Source organism: Triturus cristatus, chromosome 4_2 (genome assembly GCF_964204655.1).
Source record: "Triturus cristatus chromosome 4_2, aTriCri1.1, whole genome shotgun sequence".
Classification (NCBI taxonomy): Eukaryota; Metazoa; Chordata; class Amphibia; order Caudata; family Salamandridae; genus Triturus; species Triturus cristatus.
This window is the reverse complement of record NC_140586.1, coordinates 928,997,162-929,015,544: the sequence shown is the minus strand read 5'-3', so window position 1 is coordinate 929,015,544 and position 18,383 is coordinate 928,997,162. Positions and strand designations below refer to the sequence as shown.

The 18,383-nt window shown below is 47.9% G+C and overlaps 1 protein-coding gene across 2 annotated transcripts in view; it reads right to left on the bottom strand.

Moving 5' to 3' along the window:
- LOC146835436 (NACHT, LRR and PYD domains-containing protein 3-like) overlaps positions 1 to 18,383 on the bottom strand; it is a 368,932-nt gene that overhangs the window by 137,168 nt on the left and 213,381 nt on the right. For both annotated transcript variants that reach the window (XR_014960731.1, XM_085602993.1), the window contains exon 8: positions 12,804 to 12,974. Coding sequence is in view for 1 of the 2 variants with exons in the window: in XM_085602993.1 (XP_085459119.1) it covers positions 12,804 to 12,974 (171 nt within the window). In the remaining variant the exon portion in view is untranslated. The remainder of the gene's footprint in view (positions 1 to 12,803; positions 12,975 to 18,383) is intronic.

The following is an 18,383-nucleotide window of genomic DNA, read 5'->3' as shown; positions in this document are numbered from 1 at the left end:
GGGGCCCGGATGCGTTGTTCTGGGGGCACACTCTAGCTGGGGCCGCAAAGTAGTCAAGGCTCCGCCGCCCCCAACTCAAGGCAGGTAAAAGAGAGCCACGCCGGAGTCCTACCGTCCTGCTCGCTCCTCCACCGGGTCACCCTATCCATGGAGTCCACACAGGCAACTCCGATGGCAGAGCACTCAAGCTTCGCAGTCACCACCTCCGGCTCAGACTCCTTGGCGTCTCTCGGTGTGAGCAGGCAACCTCCAGGTCTCTCCTCAGTGCAATCCAGCTCGAGTTGTGTTCTCCACTCACCAGCTCAGCCCGCTCTTATTCCTTCCAAGCACCCGTCAGTTCATTCGGGCTCAGCAGCGAACCCCATGTTGGATGGGCCAACGTGAGGTTGTTTTTTTCCGCATATACTGCCTTTGTCCCCCTCTCTGCTTTATTCCCTGCTACTAGACACTCCTAGGGCTTCTCCCCAGAACCCCATCGAGTGTGCAGGGGTGGTGGGACACAGGATGATGGTGAACGGGGGATTCACGGGTCGGAGCTTCGCAACTCGTGTCTGACTACATTAGCGCCCTGCCACACCTCCTTCACATTAGAAGTATAGGATAACAATATTTTTGTGCTCTATATTTATGTCCCACTATATTTGTGGTTTTGATATTTTGTCAGTGAACCCTGATTGGTAGGGCTAGAGCTCTAGTACTTATACCCAAAGGTGCCTTTGATATAGGGAATGACTTCAAAGGAACTCTCTGAAGTGCACCAGGATCCCTTTCAGCCCTGCCCTGGCTCCAGACTACAGGTAGGGGGTAAATCAGCCCTTTGGACACAACCTATTTAGATGTAAGAGTCATAAAATGGAGTGCTATGTCATTTAGTAGAGTCGCGTATCGCAGAGAGAAGTTGAGTGGTGTGTTGGCGAGTGTCATACTGTTTCGTACAGTGGTGTAGAGTGGCTGGACATAGAGTGTAGTACAGTGTTGTAGAGCGGAGTTGAACACAGTGGAGTAGAGTGTCGAACAGTTAAGCAGCGTAGGGTGCAGTATAGTACAGTGACGCAGAGTGGGATAAAGTGTGGTAGAGTGGAGCCAGATAGTGTAGAGTGGAGTAAAGAGTCAGAGTGAAGTGAAGTGGTGTGTCGCAGACTACATTGGCGTGAAGTGCAGTACAGTATATAAAATTTCATACTGCCCCCCCTCAGGGCACAGAGATCATTATCTCCAAGGTAGATCAGTCAAAGTCTACCCTCCATACATTAGACAGGTTGCAGCCTATCACTATGGAGGAAATCCATAGTTCTTTGATATCAGCGAAACAAAAAATGCTTTTCCTATGGAAACTTGGTCCCAACTATAACTACCTACTGGCAACCGCCAGTAGATCTTTTGTGTTTCTAATAATGTTGGCCCTGTTTGACGAATCTCCAAGAAACGTTAAAAAAAAAAAGAGCTTTTTTTGCCTAGTTTGCGCATGGACTGTATAGGGGTGATCTGTCAAGCGGGGTCGAGAAAAAAAGGGGGTCCCAAAACGTATTTTCTCCATTTATTTAGTTCTGGTGTAAATCCGTTCAGTAATTTTTGAGCAATTAATGCTCAGAATCTTTGTATATCTAGGGACGCAGAGGCTCTGTGGATCACAACAGATTGCAAACTGAGATCTGATTGGCTGCCACCACTATAACCAGGAAGTTGTGGCAGCCATCTTAGAAATCCAGACTCGTGCTGAGTCCTAAAAGAAATGCAAAAAAAGGCACAATTGGGCAGGGTAGGGATATCCTAACTCCTATGACTGGTGTTGGGGTCACAGAGGAACCCCTCCTGGGGCCAAACATGCTTTTTTTTAAAATATTGCCACAAATTTGCAGAAAAAAAGGAAAAAACAGGTGCGGACTCCAGTGCTTGTTTGTATTAAAGCACTTTGTGTGGGGCAGGGGAACATATTTATTGTGTGCCCCCCTCCCAGGGCCTATTTTGGCCCGGGTGACCCTATTCCCTAGAGCCTGGCCATGTAGTGAAGGGGGGTGCATGCTCTCTCCCCCTCATCTATGGGGTCATTTAAGCCCTGGGGACATCATACCCTGTGACACAGCAGAATATGCAAAGGTGAAGGGAGCCTAGCAGCTCCCCTTCCTCAGTCATTAATGGCTCTTGGGTCCCCATCATGCAGCATCATGTAAATTCGAAAATAAATAATCTGCACTGAAGCAATGGTGGCTGGAGTGGAACGATGGGGTGGGTATCTCAGTCAACCGTATCTTGGCGATGTTGGTAGGTGATTGAGGGGATGTATTTGAAAGGTCTGATTCTAGAGTCTGTAAATAGTTGCGAAGGGGTTACGAAATGTCTTTGGGCCTGTAGAAGAGGGTTTTAATGTGGTATAAACCTTGCTGGCTAAATCACAAGTATGTCATATTCCTGAGCCAAGATGCAGCAGTGGGACGAAATGCATTTGCCCCAAGAAGGGCAATCTCTCTCTTAGCCAATAGTAAAACAATGGCTGAGATCCGGCGAAGAATATCAAGATGAGACAAAACATTACCCAGGAGTGCCAGGATGGGGGAGGGCTCAAGGGTCAGTGAAGTCACATGTGATAAAATGTAGAAGTTCAAAGTCCAATATGTGGCGATGATGGGGCAGGTCCATATCATACGAAGTCAGATTCTGGTGCTTTGCATTTAGGGCAGAGGGAGGACCTGGAGGGATGTATTTTGGCCAGGCCGGCAGATAGTGTACGTTCTCTATAGGATTCAGAAATAGAGTAAATTGTGAAGGTGAGTGGGAGATACCAAATTAGTCTGAATACAGCAGTAAGTCCAATCCCCGTCAGTGAGAAGGTGGCCGAGGTCTTGTTTCCAGCCTTGTTGGACCCTGCCTTCCTGGGTACGTTTAAGAGCCATACTGGTGCGATAAAGCGTAGAGACTAAATGTCTCCCATCAGGATCTGTAATTAATAATGTAAGAGGTGTAAAGTCCTCAGGTGCCAGTGGATAAGAGGGGAATCGAGAGTGCACCGTACTAACTAGTCAGCGGAAGGCAAATTGATCCATATGTGTGTGATCGGAAATGTTGGGGTCCGTGGCGAGGGATATTATATGGCTGACCAGGAATAAAGTATCAAAAGTGTAGAGATCATGCTTGGTCAGTGTGTGCTGCACTAGTTAATGGTAGCCAGGGGCTGGGGTACAGTGGGCGTGCTGGGGAATATAGAAGGTTCCAGCCCAATACTCCGCTAAGTTTTCAAAGGGCCCAGCATGTTGTGGATAGGGTCTGTATATCTGTGGGATCCAGTTTAAGTCCTTGTGGTAATAAGGCAGCCAAAGGAGTGGGGTTAGCTAGGTCGCACTTGGGTTTAGCATATGGCAAACGAGCATCAGGGTGATACCAATGGTGACCAAACTGAGACAGCAAAACCACTGTATTCAAACAGGAGGACAAGGGTGTCCCAAGTGACCCGTGGTCTATGGGCGGCCCAGATCAGGCAAGTTAATAACCCGCATAGGGATGCAAAAAAGAAGGCTGCCAAAGGTATAGGTATATTTTGGAAGAAATAAAGAAAACAGGGAAGGACTACCATTTTAATAATGGCAATCCGGGCCGTCATAGATAAGGGAAGTCGTATCAAGCATCTGTTCGGTTAGTTTGTCAATGGCGGGGCCATAATTGAGACAAAGAACTTTTTCTCTGTCTGTATTTTGGACTGCGCCCAAATATTTAGTAGTGTCTGTGCACCATGGGAGAGAGTCATCCCGGGGGGGGGCTAGGGAAGAGGTGTGAGCTAGTAATGCCAGGGAGAGGGAAAAGTTCCGATTTCGTCCAAAGGCCGCCAAAACAGATATTCTCACGAATGAGAGTGGCCAAGTTTTCCGAGGGGTCTTTGATGAAAAATAGGATGTTGTCTGCATTCATTGAAATAAGGAGCGAGCCTGGTCTAAAATAAAGGCCCCGGTATAGGTGTTTCTCTTGTAAATGGCAAACCAGAGGGTTAATAGCATTGATGAACAAGAAAGGTGAGAGAGAGCACCCTTCCCTCTTACCTCTTGTTACGGTGAAGGGGTCCGATAAAGAGCCATTGACCCATATGCGGGCAGTGCGTGCAGAATATAAAAGGAAGACCAAGGCAATGAATTGTGGAGGGATGCCAAGTCTCCGTAGAGTAGCTTAGGGGAAAGGCCACTCCAAGGAATCAAAGGCGTTCTCTGCATCGAGAAGGGCAACCACGGCTGGTACATCCGGGGAAATTCTATGCAAAACTGAAAAAATAGTACACAGGTTATATGAGGTGGATCTATGACAGAGGTCTTCAAACTGTGGGGCACGCCCCCCTGGGGGGGCGTGGATGGGTTCTCAGGAGAGCGCAAACACGTCTGCAAGTGCATGCAAATAAATATGGCCTGGAAGTGCAGCAATATTTACTTTCTGCATTTCCAGGCTGTCTTCATTTACTCGGAGTGCCGTGGGGGCAGGGATCAGTGAGTTTACTGGCAGGGTCAAAGAGGTTTGCTTTAAAGACAAGCATTTGCAATGCAATAGGTCTTGCATTTGCAAGATTTTGAGCTATTGGCATTGTAAATGACAATGCCTTTTATATATGCGTTTAAAAAACCTGCAATAATAAAAGACATTGTCATTTACAATACCAATTTCAAAATTTTGAAAATGAGAGACCAATTGCATTGCAAATGCCTGTTAAAGAATGGACTGGATGTGCGTTTTTATAGCTACCGGTACCATCTGTGCCAAAACTTGTTTCGTTCAATAAATGCGCTATTCCAGAAAAGAGTAAACACACCTTTTAGCTCTTTTATCCCAAATGTCTTTTGGGGCCTATTGAGCTAGTTTAAACTACTGCCTCTCCCCACTGATACCACAGGGTGTACATGGCTCTGCATGCCTAACTCCATCTATGGACCATACTTTTGTGATCATAGGTTTTGCTGCTGTTACTGCAATGTATTTTGGGGTGGAAGGGAAGGCTTCCTACATCCATTAGGGCAAAAAGCAAATAACGTTAACACAGCACTCTTACTTCTGTGTTTTTGACCATTGAAATGGACACGGTTTTAATATGGCTGGAGTTGGGGTGGAAAGCAATAGAACTCTTCCTTGTACTCCTGTTTTCTCAGGCTCGGAATGAGTAAACAGATACCTCTGTTTTCCACGAGAAAAGAACCCGTAAAATGCTGGTAATTGATTGCTTATTTGACAGGTTCAGTGATAACGAGCCAACAATGGTTTACAATCCCTCTGGTCTTCGATGGGTGTAGTCTGGTGCATGCCCTGGACGCTCCATTATCTGGAGAGCTGGTAGCCTCACATTAACTGAGACCATCAGACAATGGAAACACAAAGGAGGCAAACACTCTGCAAGGGGTGCAAACAGACAACAGACACGTGCATGTGATAAACGTGTTGATTCTGAGTGACAAATAAGTGTTTGCACTGTATTAACACGAGCGCAGCAAGGGCAGTAAATACAAGCATTTGCAATGCAATAGGTCTTGCTTTTGCGAGAGATAAGCTATTAGCATTGTAAATGACAATGCCTTTTATTTATGTTTTAAAAACCAAAACATAAATAAAAGGCACTGTCATTTACAATGCCAATAGCTCAAACTTGCGTAAATGCGAGACCTATTTGATTGCAAATGCTTGTTTCCTGACGTGACTTGACGGCTCCTCACACAACAAGCACACAGGCTTCTGAGCACAAACAACTTTAACTAAGTGGTGAGGCCCGGAAGTGGTCACACGTCACCCCTCGCCTATACAAACAACGGGTAATTGTCCCTGCTGATTGGAATGCATGGCGCGCTGAATGTAAGGAAAGCACGTAGTGCCTGCAGCAGGGCAAAACCCATTAAAGAAAATAGTGCTTACAGACCAAATAAAACAAACCGTGTCCCAAAAGAAGTAAAAGGGCCAGTCGCCATGGGAGGTTTCAAATGAAGACACGGCGGTACTAAGGAGGAACTAACAAGGCGATTAAGGAATCAGAAGCCAGCATTTACAAAGGACAAGGACACAAACCAATGAAAAATATGAGTGGAGAGTGGGGGGAGCTTCAAATCCCTACCTCAATACAGCATGGCTCGCAGAGCAGCGCATGCGCTGCCCAGGTTTGACCCAAAAAAAAAAGGCTAAGTGCTTTGTATTTTCACAGTCATGTAAGTGTGTATAAAATAATGCACAGCAGCTTAATTGAAAAATAAATGCAAGATAAACTAACCGATGATCAATGTAGTATTTTAGGTTATGAAACCTCAGCTAGCAACTACCATCACTGAAGATGTCTGTGCGTGTTAAAGCTGAGTGACACATAACTGAAACCTAGTTGGTGCAGATGAAAAGTGACCTTTGTATTTATAGTCAGGGACACTGGAATTATGCAGTTTTGCGGTTCGGGCGTTTTGCGCATAGTTCTGGATTTCCTGCATTGGCCACATAATCCATCCTCTGGTCCATAATTTGCCGATTTAAACACAACAAATTGTTTCTAGCTTAATCGGTTTGAAAGTTACTGAATATGCAGCAACACATGTTACCCTGTAATGGAAGGCGCTTTGTAAAGGTTGACTGGTCACTTTCTGTTGCTTATTGCTATATGTGGGTGTTAAACTGGTACTTATGAGTGGCAATATATGCCAGCACAGTATTAACACGTGTAAAAATGACAAAATAATGCAGTAATCCTATCACAAAAAATACAGCATTATGCAGCATAATTTGCCTTTGCTTGCTGCTTAATTTAGTCAACCCTGGTCAACCCTGCTACATAATTTCGCCTTCTCCTGCCACAAAATTCCAGTGGCCCTGTTTATAGTGCTATAAGGTCCCAGCCCGTGGTAGAAAGCTCTGTGAATATGTTACCCATTATTTTAAAATAGTCTAAGTGAGGCTGCTGCAAAATGATGCAGTGATTGAGATAAAACAAGTCTTACAAAATATACCTTTTAGTAATAAGTAATCAAACTGTTGTGTTTCCGTTATTCCAGATCTCAGCTGATAACATCCCTACATTACATCTCAAAAAGAATACATCTTTGCCACCATGAAGCTTTAAGCAGAGCACAGCAGATTATGGATCATGTAGCAAATGCGGTAAACTCATAATTATGTGGAAAACGCTGCTGCTGCAGAAACTCATAATTCCAGTGGCCCTGGCTATAAGTGACTCAATCAATTAACAGCTGGCAAGAAGGTCGTTTTTTTTTAACTTTCTACATTACCACCACGCCCTTCACTTTCAGGCAGTAGCACCTCAAGTAACCATTCTGGGGTAGTTTCTTTGTGAAAGCTGAGTCCATGGGGTGGCAGGTAGAAGGCCAGCAGAGTTGCATTCAGATGCAGAGCCCTAATCCTCTCGATCCCTGGGGCCTCACAGTAATGGTCTAGGAGACAGAGGAAAGGAGCGAGATTCATAGATATTGTCAAAGAGAAGGCCCAGAATAGGGAACACTGTATGGGAACTCATTTTTTTTTTTTTTTTTTTGAAAAACCTTTATTGATGTTTCAATCATTTACACGTATGGACCTACAACCCCCCGGGGCCGGCCGCTAAGTAAGCAGGATAATAAAAGCAAATGTCAACACAGGCGGCACCTCGGAGAGCAAAGTCTTCAATCCAATATAGTCCGGCCAATGAGCCGCGCAGGTAGGACACCAGGAGAGAAAGGGTTTTTCATTTTATGATAAGACAAAACAGTAGGATCAGGTGCCAAACAATTTCCCAACAGCGAGGAGGGGCAAGGATAAGAGACGTAAACAATAAGCAGCAATACATTGAAACAATGGCGCAGGCGCGGGAAAGTACGGATGTGGAGAAATATCAAAAATAATTGCGCCTGCAGGTCCCCGTACCTAAAGCCCAGCGAACCCCCCGGAAACTGTGGCACACCTGAAGAGCAAACGATTCACAATCAGGGTAGTGTATCGCACTGATCCCAGAAAAATAAGCAAAAAGGAACAGAGAAAAAAGAGGAGGCCATGGAAAAAGAGATAAAGACTAAAGGGTCCCCTCCCCCATCCCCCCACCCTGCACCTCTGCGAATGAGTATGGCCCCACCCCCCAGCAGTGTGCCTGTCGCCCTGGAACTAGACCCGAAATATAGAAGAGACAGGGAAAAAAAGAGAGTGAGAAAGAGCCCCCCCAGACGGGGGGGCGGAAAGAATATAATAAACTGGAGGAGGGCCTTAAAAACATACCCCCGGCTTCTCCCTCCCGCACGGTGAAACCTCCCCCCAGCAAGCAATTAGTCGACATATCAAAAAAGGGGGGGGGGGATGGGGAGCATTATACACCAACTATGCGAATAACCACGAGAGCGCGCAACCATGAGTCCGCCTGTCTACTAGGTGACCACCCCCGAAGGATCGGCCTCAGCCTTGACCACTTTTTGCGATTCTGCCCATGCCTGCCCCTCGACCCAGCACCATGTCCGATGTCCCAAGGTACAGGAGTGTCCAAAAACAGTCGGGAAGCGCCGCACACGGGTGGGGTGGAAGTCTCTGAGCATCCGCACAGACCGCTTCATGGAGGGGTGTCTTTTCCAGTGCCGCCCCAGGATCTGCGCTGCACACAAGGTCCAGACAGGCTGAATCAGCCAAGTGAGACACACGTTGCCGGAATTGTCCCCGGGCCGCCGGAGACCGCGCACGGGACAAGGCCACCATCTTCCGCTCAGGTCCAATACCTCCGGAACAGATCAAGTCCACAGTTAGCCGACCACACGGTAGCATATCGTCCGGAGTGTCCGGCTGTACACTAATCGCGGGGGGGGGCCGCAACATCTTCCTCTTGTGTGCAGTGTAAAAAGCCACTGTGTACCTGTGGACCAGCATGCCGCCACTGTCCCAACGCTGTCACCACATCATCTAGCTTCCCCCCCAGGATCCCGGCGCCATGAGCCAAGGAGTAATGAAGGGCACCAAGGGCCTCCAGGAGGTCGCCGTACCCCATAGCAGCTCCCTCCGATCGCTCCGCCACACTCCCGAAAGTCACACACCCCCTGTCTCGCTGCGTCCCAGCGGAGAGGATGGTAGGCTGCATCGTGACAAAATGGCCGCTGGGAAGGCCCGACTCGTATTGGGGCCAGGACCCCGGGAACAACGCCTCAAGGTCCACGTCGCTGAAGACAGGGATCCTGGGGCAGGCACAGATTCAGCCGTTGCGCGGGCACGGGCAACAGTCGTCTCCGCCACGGACCAGCTCCCGCAGAAAGCCGGGAGCAGCCCCCAAGGATCAGGGCGAGCCAGGGACGGCGTCCGGGCAGCTCACCGTCAAAGGCAGGGGCAATCGCCACAGAATCCGAGAATTGTACACCCGGGCATGTCATCAGTCCGCAACAGCACACAGGCCGAGGGGAGCTTCGCTGCGGTGGACCGACTCCACCCAGTCACCACAGGCCGCTGTTGTTCAACTGCCACCCGGCCAAGGCGTCCACTCGAGGTCCCGGCTTCGGGACCGCACGGGCCGCAAAGTTCAACCGCTGATTTCTCCGGTTGTACGGCAGTCAGAAACCTCGGAGTGGGAACTCATTTTTGTGTTTACAAATGGCCAGAGACAGCTTCTTCAGAGAGATACCCCTAAGAAGGGGACAATACAAGTGTTTTTTTAGGGACAGTCAGCTGGTACTGCTGCCAAGTGTGTAAGTGGCCACTGCTGCCAAGTGTGTAAGTGGCCACTGCTGGTTATCATTAAAGAAGCAGATGCAGCAGGACTGGGGCCCAGGGGATTGAGGGACCCACCTCATCACAGTTATCACTGTCTCCCTTTAAAAAGGGGCATTGGAGCTTATTTTCCTTTCTAACATTAGGTCCGAGGTAGTGGTCCGTCATGGTGGGGAAGAGGTAAAAGATACAGAGGAGATAGCCTGCTACTCAGGAGTGCGGTTATCATTAGTGCCGCAGGTATAGTTGCATTGGGGTCCAAGAGTGTGAGGAGCTCACAACACCCAAATTATGGGGAGCGGTTTGTTTGGGATAATGCATGTTTTTGTTTGATACATTTGTTGTTTTATAACGCATTCAGAAGTAGAACTCTCCTCCCCAGTAGAGAGCCTGTGACTAATATGTAACGGCCCTGAGTGTCAGTAATAGTAGTGTGGTGATGAAAAGGTAGGCTCCTATAAATAAGTATGCACGCATCGCGAGAATATGAGCTGTAATTGGAGAAGTATCTGTGAGTTCCCCCCATGAGGCAGCACAGGAGGGAGAGGGTTAGAGGGAAATATGCGTTTCTTGTTGAAAAGACACTGTTTTTCCGTGCCGATTCAGATATGACAACACCTGCTCACCCTTGCGAGGGTTACTGAGACCTCAAATATTCCAGGTGAGGCGAGCAAGATCGACTTTCTCATTGTTACTTACTATCATTCAGAAGACAAAGGATTACCATGCTTGTCAAAGTCCACATATAACGCCATGATTAGTCCTGTTCAGCCTAGTGAAAATAGTAAACATAAAGGATGAAAACAAAGAACCCAAACTAAATAAACCCATGTTTCCCACCCCCCACCCACACTGGACATAAAGGAACCAGTGAATCCTGAAAAACTACAAAAATGCAAACAAAGAACCCAACATGAGGTGTGGAGTACTCCTTCGGGTCAATGCCTACTTTGAAACATACAGTTTGAGATTTAGTCTGATATAATTAAGTAACAGGAATATGCAATGAGGGAATGGAATGAATGGAGAACCGAAGGCAGCTGCCAAGGGCGCTTCAAAGGACCAAGTTAGGACATAAATGCGGTCAGCCGGGATTGAACGAGTCACCACTGGAAGATATGTGGGGTTCCGGCAAGGAGCGCCTGGGGAAGCGCGAGATGAGGAAGGTTTACCAAGTCCCAACCGCCTGCAGAAGGATAGGACTTCAGCCGGGGATTAGAAAAATGTGGCTTTGTTGTCTACCATCACCTGGAGCCTGGCAGAGTACAGCATGCCATATTTGAAGCGACACTTGTGGAGCAATGTCTTGGCGTCTGGCCTCCTGGACGACCAGTGTGAAATTGGGGTAAATGGAGATCGTGGCGTTCTGATATTGCAAGGGTGACTTTTCACAGGCCAGACGGAGTATGTTGTCCTTATAATTTTGAAGCCTTGCCACAACAGGGCAAGGGGGTGCCCCCACAGGGGGCAGACAGCCCAGAAACTCTCAATAATGAATGAAGAGTAAAAATGTTCAGAGGCATAGAGCTCAGTAAGGAGAGATTCTACAGCCTGTTCTGGGCATCCCATATTTGTTGTGTCTGCAATGCCAGTTATTCGAATGTTGTTTTGACGCGATCTGGCCTCCAAATCCTCATTATAGGAGGCGCTCCATCTTCTCCAGGTGGAACACTATGCTGGTCGTGCTATCCTCAACTCCGGAGACGAGTTACTCCACTGCGTTTAGTCAGTGACCATGCAGCTCCAGACATTCCCCCATTCGCCCCACAGCGGCGCGGTCTAGTCGGGAGATAAGGCTGTCAAGATGGGCATCCATGGCACCAAAACTAGCCCTTAGCTCTGCCACTATCGCTGCGGCACCCTCCAGAGGAGAGGGGGGGTTGGGTGGCATCACTGCTATCTTCTGCATCTGATAAGGGCTCGGATTTGCCAGTGGACTTGACAGGTTCAAAAGTTTCCGTTGTTTGGGGTCTCTCAGACCCATGGAGGGCGCACAATGGGATATATAGATGGGCCACAAAGTTAATAAGCGCAGCAAGAGAGGTGGTCAGCAAATGTTGTCGAGTGCACTTAATGGGCTGTCATCCACCTGGTGACAAGGTGGGACCCAATCGCAGGTATGACACAGGGCAATGAAAGGAGGCCTGGCAAAGCTGTGGGAGATGAGCCTGTTCCCCCACATAGTGAAGGTTATTTTAAAAATGCAAATGTCCCACCTGGAGAAGAAGTGGGCAGGAAGGAAGCCAATGAGGAGTTGCTTTCAAAGGGATAATCTCCAGCAGGCAACCGGGGAGATCAGGGAGTGGTCCTCGAGGCTAGTCTAACCCATAATGTAGCCCAGAAGCAGGAATATTTATAGGGAGTGGTCGCAGCGCTCTTGTCGCAGTCGAAAAGTAGTCAGGTGGCATCCAAAAATGTCTGGACAGGCCTACGTGGCCGAGAAGCCAGCGTTGTCCAGCTAGCCCGGCACCCCCTCGTGGGACAGCAAATGGCAGGTACGCGACTGCCCGTAAGGAGAGATACAAAATGGTGGCTCCCATCCACTGGGTCAGGGCTCTCCCGCTCAGAGCGGACGCCGCAACCAGCTGCTGGGAGGTAGGACAGCAATGCAGGCACTACTCCGGTGGAGTGCAGGCAGGAGGTGGGGCTGATACAGTGTTCTGTCAAGAGAGGGCCAGTAGAGGGAGTAGAGTGGGGGTACCACAACACCGGCCTCAGGTTCACCTGCGGCCCCTGTCAGGAGGGGCCTCCAAGGTGAGCTGGGCTGCACTCACCCCGTCCAGCTGCAGGGGAGCCAGGAGGACCCAGGAGGCGGCTCCCAGTAGGTCATTTGCTTCCCGGGAATCATGGTGGGGGCAAGTTCCAATCCCCTTATTTAAGTTACAGGAGGATTATCGCTGCGCAACCTGCAGGATTGGGGAATAGGGTTCCAGAGCTTCACAGCCATTAGGGTCAACAGCTTAGCCACCCCCCTTAACTATTTCAATCTTTAGGTACAGAGGATAAATGTTACAGCTTATTCTCTGAAGTGGTTTAGATATTACATTCTAATAAGCCATTGTTGTTCCACTTGATTCATTTGAAATAACCACTAATACATGTTTACAAACATTTGATAATACTGATGAGAAGCAGCTGCTTACTCCAAGGTGTGTATCTTGCAGGTTGGGTGCTTCAGTCCTACACACAACTCTCTTACTCCGGAGTCCGCCAGCTTATTATTGCTCAGCTCGAGCACTGTGAGAGAGGAGTTTGCTCCAAGAAGAGAGGAGAGATCTGTACAGCATAAATCCGTGAGCGTACATTCCTTGATCCTACAAGAAAAAAACATATAGATCGTGAAATAAAGCACATTATTTCTTGGGAAATGTTCATGCTGCTGCCTGTGCTTTTAGGCCCATTATTACCCCCTTGTTTACGTAACAACGCTTGAGGAGTCCCAGTCATATGAGGCACAGTGTGAAGCAGCGCCAACAACATGATCAGTACATTGAAAGATACACTTCAACCTGGACAAGGGAAGCTTTCTGGGGCGGATCGAACTATTGGGAAGACAGAGTTTAAGTCAGACCTTAACACTGACAAATTGTGCGATCCTGGTCACATTGTGGTGGATAACAGGTTACTTGTTTTCCAGTGCAATGCCCATGAACAAAAAGCAATCTTCATGGAAAGGAAATCTGGGTTTTGTATAGAGTCCCTACTTGGGTCTACGACCCTAGTAATAGGCCCGAGGTGTGGCGGTTTCTAGGGTTTTGGGCCTACGTATGCTGGCGCTAAGCAACCAAAGCAGAGGGCTGTTATGCAGACAATTGGTGATAGAAAAGTGTCAAGCTAGTCATACAGCATTTACTCTCATATCCCCATCAGGACTTGTGCCACTGAAATGTTAAATAATTAAACAGAGACGCGTGGAAACACAGGTTTTCCCAAAACACAAACATCGTGTTGGTCTCAGTACTTCTGGCGAAGTGCAACATACCACAAACTACTAACTGAAATAAAATCCAAAACTAACAATTACTATCCTCAAAAAATAATCACAGACGTTGAACAAGAAATGATTTCTATAATTTTAAAGATACACACACATGCAGCCGATCAGGGTGGTATCCTCAATTTAACTGAAAGTATATAGAGACGCCTGCAAAAATTGAGACTTAGGGCCCTATTCACAAACAGCATGTTGTAGTTTGCTTTATACTTCTACAAATGTGCAACAAAATGCTGTACGGAAACATACATGCAGTGCTTTCGTCTTCACCTTGCCTAATTTATTCGGTGCGGAAATCTCCACCAAGTGCATAGTGCCTGCACGTTGAAGTATACGTTTTAGTAGTAAATGTGGGAGGGACTAGGAGTGGCTGGAAAAAGGGGAAAACTTACCGCTAAAAGAGAGGGGTTTATGGGAGGAGTAAGGATGAGTTTCGGGAGGGGTTATGAGCAAGATGTGTAGTCACTTACAAAACACTAAGGCCATTGCTGTTCACAAACTGCATTTCAGAGGTCACTATAGTCCAAAACAGACCCAAAAGCAGTAGTCGATTACTTCAGCTCAGAGCTGAGGTAAGTCCAGCACCACACATGGCCAGCCACGGGTACTGCAACACACACCATATAAAATAATAGAGGTAGGGACTTAAAATAAAATCCCATAGGAAATGATGTTATATTAAATATTTTTAAATAGTTAAAATATAACATAATTTAACCTCTTGCATGCTAAGGACATGCTGGAGCCATCCTGAACACTAGTGCGCAGGTGCTGATGACTACACCAGCACGTCTTAGCACCAGAGGCAGGAAAACTCTCTGTTGTGAGCACAAGAGGGATTGAATTTTTTCATTTCAGACTCTGGAGTGGAGGAAGAGCTTCTCCAGCAACCAAGGCTGTTTTCTCTGATGATAATCGGCGTGCTGCCATAATTACAGAGAAAGTCGGGGCACATCTCAGACACACAATAGGCTAGTGCTCCCTGTACCCCCAGGCCCGAAATATCTGTCTAGCCCGCAGAGCAGATTGGAGTTGATGCCTCACTAGACACCAGAGATTGGGTTTGTTTGTACACAAATGTGTGGGGGATGCCCGCCCAGGCATCTGGCGTAGCCCCTATCTCCACCAAATCACCCCCAAATGCCTTTCCCCCCTCCAGAAGCAGATAAGAGGTGTTTCATCCAATCTGCACCCTGGCTGCGGCAGAGAGCCCACTATACTCTCAGGGAATACTATTGGGTAGGAGAGTGGCCCCCGCTGGCAATGGTTGAATGCTCTCCCCTCTCGTCGAGCTCCCGGGAACAGATTAGAGGTAATCACCTCCAATCTGCCCCCAGGATGGGGCATTAAGACCACTAGACACCAGGGTGTTTTTCTTAAATGAAAAAGTAGATGGGGGCAGCCTGCTCAGGCATCAGGCATATCTCTCATCTCGCCCAAATCATCTCAGCAGGCTTTCTGCTCTCTTTTGGGGGGCAGATAGGAGGTGTTTCTTTCCAATCTGCTCCCCCCCCAAACGAGGTGGGGGAGTGAAAGCCAACTACACTTCCATGGAGTGCATTTGGAAGGGGGTGCCTCACCCTTCTCTTGGCAATGGGCTAGAAACCAACAAGACACCAGGGGGTATTTTTTATAATGAAAAGTGGTACAGGCGGTCCACTGTAGGCAACAGGCAAAACTCCCACGCGGAAGAATATGGCAAGAGTCTTTCTGCCCACTCTCAGTTGTTCATACAGTAGATCTTACATCCAATATGTCCCTTGTGGGCAGGAAGCCCAGTAGACACTAGAAAGATTTTATTTTATTGCTGTGGTGTGGGGGCCTTCCCGGACATTGGGCTGAGCCCCCCCATCCCAGAGCAGACAAGAGGTATTTACCTCCAGACGACCCCCCAGGGGGCAGAAGTCGCTAGACACCAGGGAGTATTATTTTTTTTTAATGATGCAAAGGGGTGGAGGTGGCCCACACAGGAATCGAGCCAAACTCCCACCCCGATAAATAAGGCAACAGTCTTTCTCCCCCTCCTGGGGTCAGATCAGAGGTCATTACCAACAATCTGCTCCTTGGGGTGTAGAAAGCCCACTAGACATCAAGGAATGTTCTACAAGGGGGAGCGCCTCACCTGGCAATGGGCAAGTGCTCCCAAGCTACATCCACGAAAGTCTTTCTGCCCCTGCATAAATACAAGGTCATTACATTCATGGGGGATAAAGCCCAGTAGGCACAAAGGTGATTATTCTTATTGATGTCGGAGTGGGAGTGGCCTTCCCAGACATCAGGAAGAGCCTCCACCCCCAAAATGACCCAGATAGTCTTTCTCCCCCCAAGGACAGACAGGAGGTCTTTACCTCCAATACGCCCCACCCGGTAAGGTGGGGGGAGGGGAGTAGTAAGCCTCTGAGACACATGGGGGCTTTTTTGTAAGTAAAAAGGGGTGGCCCGCCCAAATATTGTGAAAGCTCCCACCCCCCAAATAGCCCCAACAGTCTTTCTGCTTCAAGGGTGGCAGATCGGAGGTTTTTACCGTAGATTATGATTATATGTGGGGTCGATATAGCTTATAAATTTGTAGGATCATATTTTAATAAAAGAAAAAAAAGAACATAACTGGGTGATTAGCAGCGAATAGTAAGAAAACACGAACACGAAAATGATGGGCAGATTGTTCAGTCCATCTGTTCTTAAATTGGAATCGCTCTTGAAACAAATAGTACAAATGAGAACTTGTAGTAGTGAGTAAAAGTCAGCGAGAATGGATGTATGAATAGAAACTGAACTCTTTATATGTGATCAATCAATCAATCAACCAATCAGGGAATTGTGAAGCGCGCTGCTCACCAGTGAGGGTCTCAAGGCGCTGGGAGGGTGCAGCTCAGAGTCAGCCGAAGAGCCAGGTCTTCCTGAAGGTGTGCAGAGTGGGGGAGCGTCTGATATTGAACGGGAGCTCGTTCCAGGCCTTTGCTGCGACGTAGGAGAAGGCTCTTCCACCCGCTCTGGTTCTTCGGATGCACGGGGTTTCTGCTAGGGCGAGGTCGGCAGAGCGGAGGTTTCTCTTGGGTACGTGGAAGGAGACTCTTTCGTTGAGGTATTTGGGTCCGGTGTTGTGGAGTGATTTGTAGGCGTGGGTGAGTAGCTTGAAAGTTACTCTTTTCTCGACGGGGAGCCAGTGGAGGTCTCGCAGGTGTTGGGGGATGTGATCATGTCGTGGGATGCCGAGGACAAGTCTGGATGCGGTGTTCTGGATGGTCTGGCGTTTGCTTTGCAGGGATTTGTTAATTCCAATGTAGAGGGTGTTTCCGTAGTCCAGTCTGCTTGAGTGCGTGGGTGACGTCTTTCTGGATTCTGGGGGGGGATCCATTTGAAGGTCTTACGAAGGATGGGAAGGGTGTTGAAGCAGGTGGAGGCGACGGCGTTGATCTGGCGGGTCATGGTGAGGGAGGAGTCAAGTATGATGCAGAGGTTCCGGGTGTAGTCCGTGGGGGGTAGCCGAGTGTGGTGGGGCACCAGGTGTTGTCCCAAACTGAGGGGGTGGGTCAGAGGGACACAAGCCTCAGGATCATCATCAGGACATTATAGATATGATGCCTGAAAACAAGGAGAATGAGCGTCTCCGGCGGGATTGGGGAATTCGTCGAAGTAACCCGATCACAGGGATTCCTCCTTTTTCCCCCATTGTTTTCTTCTCCTTAATTTGTGTCATTTCCCTTCTCTCGATCTTAGTAATTACAGGCAATTGTTTTCAGGCATCATATCTATAATGTACTGATGGTGATCCTATATCTTTCTGTAAATGCTCGAAACGCCGTCGACAAGTTGTCAACCTTATACACAGTTATTTTTTTTATTTATTATGTATCAAGGTGACCTTTCTACAAATGTTGTTTGTTTTATTATGATTACTTGATACAGACAACTACATACTGCCTGAGCATTTTTCTGTTTTGCCCTGTTACATGAGTTCATGGATACAGGCTTGTGTCCCACTGTAATTAATTCACATGTTTCGCTTATCTCGTTTATTTGCATATTAAATTGCCCTTATCCGGCTGGATAACGGCTAAAATATAGTACTGATTGGGTCTATTTTTATTCTTCTACTACTCTTTGCTTAGTCAGGGACCACTGTCTCTTAAAATAAGTTAAACTTCCAAGGTCCCTGTAAGACCTGGGGTCACCAAGCCCTAAGGGGGTAACGTAACTCGAGCGGCTGGGCACCCAAAGGCTTCTGTGTAAAGCGACCATACAACACACGCAACCTCTGAAGTAGGGAACGCACACAATAAGGGACGCCACACTGTAGGGTTTATGCAATAACTCAAGTTTATCCAAGCAGATAGGCATAAAAACAGTCCAGTATAGGTACATGCAATTCATCAGATGTAAATGCAGTTCATTATATGTAAATGCAATTCACTAGAGGTAAATGCAGTTCATTATATGTAAATGCAATTCACTAGAGGTAAATGCAGTTCACTACCTCAGTTAGCATCTGTTGCACTATATTCACCAGCAATTCCCTCTGAGGCTCTAGGCCACACTCGTGTAGCTTGACATCCGTTGTACGGACTGGGAATCGTAGCGCCACACCTGGGGTCTAGTGGGGGCTCAGGGTCGACTTCGCGGGCTTCCCGCCCCTCTTGTACCCTTAGTGCCTCAGTGGGCGGTTACCGCGCTACCCGCGATAACTGCACCGTGAATTCTTGTGAGCAGAGCCTGCAGACATAGCGTT